This window comes from Elaeis guineensis, chromosome 2 (assembly GCF_000442705.2).
Source record: "Elaeis guineensis isolate ETL-2024a chromosome 2, EG11, whole genome shotgun sequence".
Classification (NCBI taxonomy): Eukaryota; Viridiplantae; Streptophyta; class Magnoliopsida; order Arecales; family Arecaceae; genus Elaeis; species Elaeis guineensis.
In genome coordinates this window covers 20,924,763-20,935,037 of record NC_025994.2, presented here as the reverse complement: position 1 = coordinate 20,935,037, position 10,275 = coordinate 20,924,763, and the positions used below count along the sequence as shown (strand labels likewise).

General features: G+C 42.9%; 2 protein-coding genes across 2 annotated transcripts; both read left to right on the top strand.

Annotated features, from left to right (window-relative positions):
* Window positions 1–4,983: 4,983 nt before the first annotated feature.
* Window positions 4,984–5,737, top strand: LOC105032623 (uncharacterized). The gene is made up of 2 exons (XM_010907110.3): window positions 4,984–5,264; window positions 5,389–5,737. The coding sequence occupies exons 1-2, from the start codon at window positions 5,146–5,148 to the stop codon at window positions 5,600–5,602; spliced, it is 333 nt and encodes a 110-aa protein (XP_010905412.2). The 5' UTR covers window positions 4,984–5,145; the 3' UTR covers window positions 5,603–5,737.
* A 2,205-nt stretch (window positions 5,738–7,942) lies between these two features.
* On the top strand, window positions 7,943–9,217 carry LOC105032640 (uncharacterized; the record flags this gene model as incomplete). The annotated part of the gene is made up of 1 exon (XM_073251107.1): window positions 7,943–9,217. A coding segment is annotated over one exon (1,275 nt), but the record flags the coding sequence as incomplete, so codon positions are not given.
* Window positions 9,218–10,275: the final 1,058 nt, after the last annotated feature.

Sequence of the window (10,275 nt, the reverse complement as noted above, 5' to 3'; positions counted from 1 at the left end):
ACGACCTGTGAGTCGACTCATGAGTCGACCCACAAGGCATGAGTCGACTCATGAGTCGACCCCTGCTAATTTGAGCCAAGAATTTTCAGAAACGCATTCTCTGGTTTTTGCAACAGAGGTCGACTCATGAGTCGACCCCTGAAGCATGAGTCGACTCATGAGTCGACCCCTGCGACGGAAATTATCAGCAACGGCTATTTTTTTATCCATTTTAATTGCCATTTATGCTTCCTAAAAATCCTCTAACGGCTCTTTATCTACCTAAATTATTTTCTCTTGCTTCTAATGCTACAAAATGCTTTAAATGGTGAAAGAAATTGCAGATTAAATAGCGGATCAAACGTGAAATCAAGAGAGCAGAGAAAAAGAGGAAAAAGAGAAGAACAGAAGAGAGGATCCGAAATTTGCAAGAAAAAGTCTGAGATCAACGAAAAATCCAAAGAGAAAAAGAGAGAGGATCCACAATATACCAGAGAGATTGTGAAAGAGAAAAGCAAGATCTTTCAAGGAGAGAATTCTTAACGCCTATTGTTTCAACCTTGATCTAGAGATCGTTCAAAGCTTTCAAGAGATCTTCAATCAACAATCAACCTCTTCTCAAGCGTTCAAGCGTTCATCCACTTTGAGAAATTCCGAAAAAAGGGGTTCTTCATTTGAGTAAAGCTTTTATTGTTATATTTGCTCATTTAAGAAGCTGTTATTGTATTAATCTGTGCTCTAAATTTTCTAACTCTTTGTGAGTTTTTGTTCTTGTGTTTGGAGGATTTCCAAAAATAAGAAAAGGTTGATCCGAACCTGAAATCGGAGTGTTTTGGGTTTACTTGTACCCGGGAAATAAGTGATCTAGCTTGGGATAGCTAGTGTCGGAGTTTCCGACGTCTTGTATTCTAGCTTGGGATAGCTAGTGTCGGAGTTTCCGACGTTTTGTATTCGGGTTGAATACAAAGGATAGTGGATTAAAATTTCCAAGTGGGATCTTGGAGAGTGGATGTAGGTGCAAGGTTAGCACCGAACCACTATAAATCCTTGTGTTTGTGGTGTGCTTTATCGCTTTATCTTATTTCTTTATTATATCCTTGCAATACTGCTTTAGGTAATTAATATTGATTTAAAGCCATTGTTTTGTTCTTCATAAGTTATCTGTTGGGCTTAAAATTTTTAGAAACCCAATTCACTCCCCCCTCTTGGGTTGCATAGCTGGGCAACAAGGCTTCAACTGCTTGAGCCTTCTCCTCGGCAAAGGCGAATGATACCTTGTACTCCTCCACAGCATGGCATTTAGCCTTCCAAATGCGCTCTTCGACCCTCTCTTCAGTCTCTTTCTCCCTCTTCTGTGCAAGAGTGAGATTGGCTTCTGCCTTCTTAAGAGCCTCCTGGAGATGCTTGATGTCAGCTTCGAGTTTTTTTACCTTCGTTCAGGCAGCCAGAGCATCCTCTTTGGCCTTTGTTTTGGCCTCTCAAGCTTTCCTTTTAGCCTCCCATGCTCTGGCTTCCCTAGCCGAGCGATCCTCTAAATTGATGAGGACATGAAGTAGCTACACCCGAACAAGTTAAGTAAAGAGGAATGAAACGAGGAAAAAAAATGAATAGTTAAAGTAATACCTAATATCCAATTATCAGAGACAGCCTCTTAAGGATAGAGGCACTCATCTTTCCGATTTGTTCCAATTTCGCTAGAATTATGGAGTATCAATTGATTCTTAGACTGCCTTCCAATCTTGAAAAAATAAGCCCTCCGAAATGTCATCGAGAGGAGCCTCCTCCTCATCAGCTAAGTCCTTGGAGGGCCTTGCTCGGGTTGAGATTTTGGAAGGTTGGGACTGTTCGATATATCCTTCTTGAGAATAAACAGTCAAAGTTGGAGCTGGAGCAGGAGTTGCCAATACCACCCGATCTCGGTAGAAAGGATTTGGTCGATCGAGATAGATTGCTTGCTAGGCTCGACAGCTCTCAACTTCTTTTTCTTCTCGACTCTAGCAACCCGAGTTTTTCTCTTCTGGAGGAGAGTGGCCTTTAGGTTAGCGAAATCCTTTGCTGAAGGTTCCATTTTTGCAACCATTCAATAGATTTCGGATCAGAAAGAAACAAGTAAAAAAGAAAGCCAACAAGTATAAACAACTCCACTAACTCCCAGACTTATTTGGACAAAGCCTTGTCGAGAAGAGAGATTCGTCAGATAGAAGTTCTTTCAAATGAGGAGCTTTGTATTCTTGAGATCCCTAAGCTCCTTTTTCTCCTCGACACTCAGCTCTACGGCCTTCAAAGATGAAACTTTAGATTGACCCCACTCACGAAGAACCCAATCATCTATGGAAGAGAAGGAGACGAAGAGGAATCACTTCTTCCACCCATGAATAGATGAAGGAGCAACAGTAACAAGAGGGGCTACACTTCTCTGTGACGAGACATACCACTAGTCGACGTATGGATGCCTCTTAAGAGTGAAAAGGGCTCAAAAAAGAGAAATAAAAGGTCGGACTCCTATCCGAGAACAGAGGATGAGAAAATCTACCATATATCTAAAGAAATTTAGAGAGACTATACAAAAGATCCCAAAAAACCTAAAAAGTTGAAGAATGAAGGAGGAGATAGAAAAGCTAAGAGCGGCCCAAAAAGCTTCATCGTATTCCGCTAGTCGGCCGAGAGGAAGACTGAACATGAGCATCGACGTTAGGAAGTTCAAGATGAAATTCTTCCAGAATGAAATACTGAGCCCGGATCAAGGCCAAATCATTCAAGTTCAGCACCGATTGAATCTCACCAGGTTCAGCCAAAGGATTAGCCTTGGATTTGGGGTTCTTTGGGTCTTTCACTCCCTTCTACGATGGATCTCTCTCCAATACGAGATGCTCACTTATAGAACCCTCAGAGTCCACCATAAGGAGAAAATGCAAGGGAAAGAAAAGAAAAATAGTAGAAGGCAAGGAAAGCCTACCTTCGGTCAAAAGCTTAGAGAAAGGCATCTAGGAGCACCTCTTGCAGTAAAGAAGGGAGGATGATGAGAAGAAAAAACAAAGCCGACTGCAGAAGATTGAGGCAAAAGGATAGCAATAGCAAAAAAGAGGAGACTCTCAGAAGAGCAACAGGATGAAAATGTCAGAAATGAAGAAGAATCCTTTTTAAATAGAAGGATGCACGACCTTCTGGAGATTTCAAATCGGTATGGATTCTCAGCGAATGCTATGCGTTAGCCTCCTATTGGTTATGAATATATCATCAGTCTCTGCATTAAATACACCACAGTGAGATGAAGGCGGCATTTGCACAGTTTTCAAAATAAGCTCATGAATATATCATCATCGTCTTCAACTGGAAAACTGCATGTAGACATCTGTTTGAAAACATCTAGCAAAAAAATCTCTTCATATCTCCTACTATTTAAATGCCAAGTAAATACTCCCATAACTCGATCAGAGCTCGACTAAGAAGTAGAGGGGTATGTGTTGGAAAAATTTTGGAGTGGACCGATAATATGAAGAGATTGATAGATATCCAGCCCATTAAGCTCGTGCCAATACGCCTCACTCGCACCAACAGTCGACTATAACTTGCTCGTCTAAGTTTGACAATTTCGACCAAAGACTGTCCGACCAAGTATCTGATCCTTAGTCGGCCAGCATTTTATCCGACTCCTGATCGTCCGACTTTTAATTCCAACAGCTACTCGGCCAGCACCTAGGATCGATTCCTAGTCAAACAACTTCCTCTTTTCCAACTGTTAGTTGTTTGTAAATTTTAATGACCTCCGATTGGATAAAACGCAGTATGATTTTAAGTTAGCTATATGGAATCTCGACCATTGTCTCGCATCCGATCTCTGATCGATTTGAACCGACCAAATCAAAATTTAAAAAGCTAGTGCCATTTAGATAACAACCATCGGAAAGCAGATAAGGCAACCATGATCTTCATGACGTAGAAATTTCTCGAATAGTTGGCGTATTACGCAAAATCTACCTCAAATTTCGCATAATCATGCCAGCTCACCTATCAACTATGACTTCGACCTCCGTCTGTAAAAGTGACAAAAAGAGAAATTTCAGGTACGTAATAATTCTAAACCCTACACTCCTCTATCTATTGGTTCTACTAGCTAACTTAGCGTCGGAGAGTTTTTATCGAAATAATTTTTGATCCAGATTTTTTGCAGGTATACTACTCGAAGGCTTCTGTTTATATCTGTAAGTCCAGCACATCCGGCGTCAACGAATTCTAGCATCAACGCCAGTAATAGGATGGTACAACAATAACGACAAGAGAATATTTGCTAATGGTTAAGCTTGAGCGCTCTAGCGTGGATTCTCCTGGTTGGAAATTGGAATAACTTGGTGGGTAAGCATGAGCTCGGTTGAAAAGAGAATAGAAAAAGGGCAAAATTACCTTGGCCTTCGAAATTGACACGCGACACAATGGCTACGTACGACCTTACCTCATGGAATCACAATATATGAGTAGAATAAACAAAGTTTTGGACTTTCGAGAGAAACTTTTCGCAAAGGGATTGTGGTGGCCGCTTGTGAGTGACTTCGTAAATTTCCCACGTAAAGTATCCAAGTTTAGCTCTTTTGATTGAGCTATTGTTGTTTAAATAATTCAGTGCCAGTTCACCGAAAAGGAAAAAGAGAAAACAATGCGAGCCATTCGCTGAAAAGTGTTAAGAAGCATCTCAGAAAGCTGGTAGAAGGCTATACTTTTGACTCCCTTCAACCACTATTACTTTGTTCTTTGCTACGCTATGGCTCATTGCCTTTGAGAGAACCGGACGTCCAAAATTAGAAGAGCTCTAGTCCAAGAACCCTTCCTTTTCTGCATTTTTTTTTTCTTTGGGTGCTTTGTCCCGGGCCTAATCCGCATGCATTATAAAATATACTTTGTATCTGTTCTCAAGTTGTAGGATGCGCATAAGCTCATCATAAGAAGACTTCGAGCTTCTCACTTCTTTTTCCATCTGTGTTCTATATAAGGGTTCCCTCCAGACTCCACTCTCGTAGTTTTCGTTAGAAGAGGCATAGAAGGACCTTTGCGTACTGCCCTTCTTTCCTGCACTCCCTCTCGTGGACTTCTGCTGATACTGCTCCATCATCTCCTCCTACCGCTGCTACCAACACTCCTTGCTCCTCCTCTTTCAATTTCTAGTAATCTTCGATGGCCACAAGTTCAAACCAAGAGGCCATGCAAGTTGACGCCACCAGCCCCACAATCTTAGTAGAGAAGAACCCACCACAGTCGCGCTTACTAAAGTTGGGCATCAACTCATGGCCCAAGTTAGTATCTCCCTTAGCTTAGCCTTCTTGTCTCATTGCCTTCTTCTATCTCTTAGTGAGTACGAACTCTTCAATAGTGTTGCTAATGAGGTCCTCCATTCTGATTTTCTTATTGTTCTTTTAGGTGGGGTTGCCCTCCAGGAAAGTTCCATCTCAAGTTTGATGCAGAAGAGATTTGCTATCTCCTAAAAGGCAAGGTTAAAGCTTACATTAAGGGATCTTCCGAATGTGTCGATTTTACTGCTGGAGATCTTGTAGTCATACCCAGGGGAGTCACTTGCACGTGGCATGTATTGGTACCAGTTGATAAGCACTACAAATTCGAATCCACCTCCTAGGAAAGTGGTCTTCTTCTTCTGTTTGATGTGGGCTCCCTAAATCTAATCTTGTAGCTGTAGTTACTATTAGCTTGTTGTTTTGGCAGTGGGGTACCAATCCAAAAATACAAGAGCCTTCAGTGGATATATTTCATCTGTGAAGTGGTCTCTTTTTACTCTTTTAGACGGGCTTTAATACTCCTTAAGGCTTTTATCTACAACTTTTGTAATATATAAGGTTTTATGTCCCGACGGGATAGAGGGTGTTCCAGTTATCTCGTCTCAATTCTATGAGAAAATGAGATTGGGATGGGATTGAGACTCCGAAATCCATCTATATGGGAAGAGAAGATAAAAAAAGAAAAAAAGAAGATGAAGGAAAAAAATGAAAGGAAAGAAAAAGAAGAAAAAAGAAAGGAAGGAAAGAGAAAGAACAAGAAAAAAAAAAAGAAAGGATAAGAAAATGAAAAAAAAAAAAAAAGAATATAGAAGAAAAAAAAAAGAAGGAAGAAAAGAAAAAAAATAAAATAAAATAAAAGAAGGAAGATAACTATCGAGATGGGACAACGGAGCATCCCATTCCAAAGAAATACCGAAATACGTCCATCCTACAAGATTTAAAATTTTGGTAACATGAAAAAATAAAAAAATATTATGTCTTGTAATTGTTGTGGTGGGCTTTCTTTCTTTTGTTTGTTATGTTGGTATATCCTTTGCAAATAGTAAATTCGAAATTGCTTCCTATATAAAAGAATACCGAACAGTACCGGTTTTGATCTGAAACTAAAGTTTATTATATACTTTCCTGTTCTAAGAACCCTAACCTCCTCAGGTCCGCTCCATCCATTACCTTGGAAGATAGTCGGACAATGTTGAAGATAACAGCCCTAATCTCAAACAATATCGAAGATAACTGGTGATGAACGGTTGATAGCAATCCAAAGGCTGGTGCAAGTCTCCCTACCACGAGCCTCATCGATATCCCTCCATGATTGATGGCAAACATGAGACCAAATCCTTCACCCCCGAGAGCCTCATCAGATCAAGCCATTACGACTATGGCTAGCTCTTCATTTGCACCAAAGGAAGACATAAGAGAGAGACAGGTAGATGTGGCAAAGGACGAGAAGCCGAGGCTATAGATTCTTCCTTATTTCTCTCTCTCTCCGACAGTTTTCCTGTGCTGGATTTTGTCGGTCGACCTGATCAGTCCGGATGGTTGAACCACTCAGTTCAACGGCTCGGCCGGTTTTTTTATCTTCTAAAATTCACGTAAACCCAATGCACAAAGCTCGGCGGGTGGCAGGACAACCGGCTGTTTTTTGGTAAGTAATGAATTGTATTATATCATATCAGAAACACAGTACCAAAGGATGCCGTCCAGCTAGCAACAATCCCCCCAAAAGGTTTAGATCCAAAATAGCAGGACGACAGGTTCAACATTACTATATACAAAGCAGTGAAAACACTTTGAAATTACATAAGATGAAATATACATGAAGTTGTATAAGGAAAGTATGCAGAAGATGCACTAAGACATTTGTTAGAAAGCTCTTCAGAAGAAAGTCTAGTGCAGCATAATGGAGGATTAAGGCCCTGCCACGATTGGAAGAAATGAAAAATACAGCTCCCTGACAGCTTGATATATGAGGAAATATACATTGCAAATACTCCCTGAAGTGCAGCAAATATGGATGAAGCCAGCTTAAGTATAACCCAATATAAATGAAACTTGAAACAGTAGAAGTGATGAAATCAGGCTTCAAAATAGAAAAGTAAAATTATTGGAGATTCTTCCCATCAGTTATTAAATGCTGATAAACATCATGTGGAAAATAAGACTCATAACAGTGCACCTGCCTCTCAGTATTCATGTGGCAGAACTCATCATTTGGGTGTGACTGCCTATCGGTATCTAACTGAAAAAACATATCATTTGGGCTCAGATAACAATAGCAACAGTAATCATGTGAAGAGACACCAGTCACAGCAACAGTATTCATTCGAAGCACTCGTGCGGCATCACCTGGGAGGTAAGTAATATAGCAACTAGAAACCCACAAGGTTCTTATAGAGGAGAATATGGATCAATTAAAGTTTCCATCAGTTAGCACATCCTTTGGCCTAAACAAAGAAATCGTGAAGGAGAGAAAGCAGCTCCCACTCTCATTAGTAATAAAAAGGCAAAAATATACAAATAGGCTCTCAATTTTTTTAATTTATGCTTCGATATTTTTTTATTAAAAATATTATATTTGATGTCTCTTGACCCATTATATGTGAGCTACAAAGCGTCAATTCCCATCATTAATTTGCTGACATGATTTTATTTTAATCTTTAAAATCATCTGAAAATAATATTTTAATATTAAAATATTAAAAAAGACTCCGCTGCTCCCTCAGCCATGTTTGCAACAACAAAAAATTAAAAAAATCACCCGTCAGCTCCGCCGCTCCCTCTGCGACGCCATCTTCTCCGCCTCCCACCCTTCCCGCACCGCCTCCGAGCACCTCAAGTACGGCACTTGCCCCAATTTCACCTCCCCTTCCTCCTCCACCCCCGCCCTCCCATCCCCGCCCCCCAGGCCCATCTCCTCCATCGCCCCCTGCTCCTCCGCGGCGCACCCCCACCACGGCAGCCACAAGCGCTCCTCCGACACCAATCCGCTGCCCCACTCCTCCTACCACCACCACTATGCTTCCTCCCTCGCCCTTATCGACCCGTCCCGCTTCTCCTCCTCCCCCACCGCCGCCTCCGCCGGTGGCGATGTCGTGTATCCATCCTCCACCACCCCGCCTCCGCATCACCTCCACCCCCACCTGGTGCTCTCTGGCGGCGAGGACCTGCGGGCTCTGGCGATGCTGGAGGACAGCGTGAAGAAGCTCAAGAGTCCCAAAACCTCCCCCGGCCCGGCTCTCGCCAAGGCCCAGGTCGACTCCGCCCTTTCCCTCCTCTCGGACTGGTTTTACGAGTTCTGCGGTGCCGTCTCCCTCTCTTCCGCTGAGCACCCCAAGTTCCGCTCCTTCGGCCTTCCCCCTCTCTCCCATCGCGAACTCGCCAGCCCCCACCTCGACGCCGGCTTTGAGGAGGCCCGCGCCGATGTCGACACCCACATCCACGATGCCCTCTTCTTCCAGCTCTCATCCGATGGCTGGCGCCCCCGCGACGCCACCGCCACCTCCGACGCCCTCGTTAGCCTCGCCGCCAACCTCCCCAACGGCACCTCCGTCTTCCACCGCGCCGTCCTCTCCTACGGCAGCGCCCCCTCCAAGTACGCTGAGGAGGTCCTCTGGGAAACCATCGTCGACGTCTGCGGCAGTGCCTTCCAGCGCTGCGCCGGCATCATCGCCGATCGCTTCAAGTCCAAGGCGCTGCGCAACCTCGAGACCCAGCACCATTGGATGGTCAACCTCTACTGCCAGCTCCAGGGCTTCCACAGCCTCATCAAGGACTTCGCCCTCGACGTCCCGCTCTTCCACTCGGTTACCATCAAGCTCGCCACCATCTTCAACACCAACAACCCAACCCCTCTATGCACAGGCAGTGCAGGTGAAGAAGCTCGATCCGATGACAAGAAAAATGAGAATTGCGAACCCACAGAGCAGCCGGCTCGTGTGGGAGATGTACCTCAGTGAGTTCAACACCTCGGGAAGGTGGCGGTGCGGCTTATCTTCCTTGACCGCCGGGCGGGGTTTTGTGGGGGGGGGGGTGGTGCATGGGCCAACGGCAGAGGGGCCGCGGGTGGCCAAGGGGGCGTAGGGGTTGACCGCAGGAGGGGCGGAGGGGCGGTGATCGCGGGCGGATGGGAGGCCGGCGCAGAGAAGCAGAGGGAGGCGGAGGTAAACCGGGGAAGAAAGAAAGAAAGAAAAGAAAAAAAAAAAAAATTTCCACCTACCAATTGTCAAATAAATATTTAAAAAATATTAAAATTAATTTTAAAAATTAAAATAAAATTATGTCAGTAAATTAACAGTGAGAATTAACGAAAGAACTTTGTAGTCCACGTGTTACGAATCAAGAGATATCAATTATAACATTTTAAAAAAATAAAAGATTATTTATATATTTTTATCTAATAAAAATATTATAAAAATCACTTACAAGATAAATAAAATAGCAATCTGAAACCCACAGGCGGCTTATATAGGAGCATAAAGTTTCCATCGGTTAGCACATCATTTGGCGTAAGAATAGTAACATCGCCCCAGCATGAAGTCCAAAGTGTAATGACAATACTATCTGTTGGATAAAACAATGCAAAAAACCAACCGAAAGAGTGCACAGACCTGATAACACTCACAGAAGCTCCTGGGTTACAAGATCTAAATGTAGATATAGAGGCAGACGTTTGAAAGCCTTGAATTGAAAACTGCTTCAGCATCACATATAATCGATCAATAATCCAAGAACCAGCAATAGAAATAGTGCAAAATAAAGAATATGCAAATTAAATAGTGATCTGCAACCTAAAGCTGTATGGATAAAACTGATTTGGCAAAAACTTATCGCTAGATCCCTTCCTGAGGTTTAACAATTTGCATTTGATCATGTCGGATAATGTGGGCGAAAGATGAAGGTAGAACATCTCCCAAGGAGTAGGAGCAGTCATGAAAAAGGGCTTACTTAGACAATCAATCGGCAGCTTGATTTTGCTCCTGATAAATGTGATTAAAAGTACATTACGAAAACTCAG

Bases quoted from the DNA above. Each gene is read 5' to 3' on its own strand.
- LOC105032623 (XM_010907110.3), top strand. From the start codon at position 5,146: ATGGCCACAAGTTCAAACCAAGAGGCCATGCAAGTTGACGCCACCAGC. The intron at 5,265-5,388 runs GTTAGTATCTCC...TTGTTCTTTTAG, and splicing joins GGCATCAACTCATGGCCCAA to GTGGGGTTGCCCTCCAGGAA.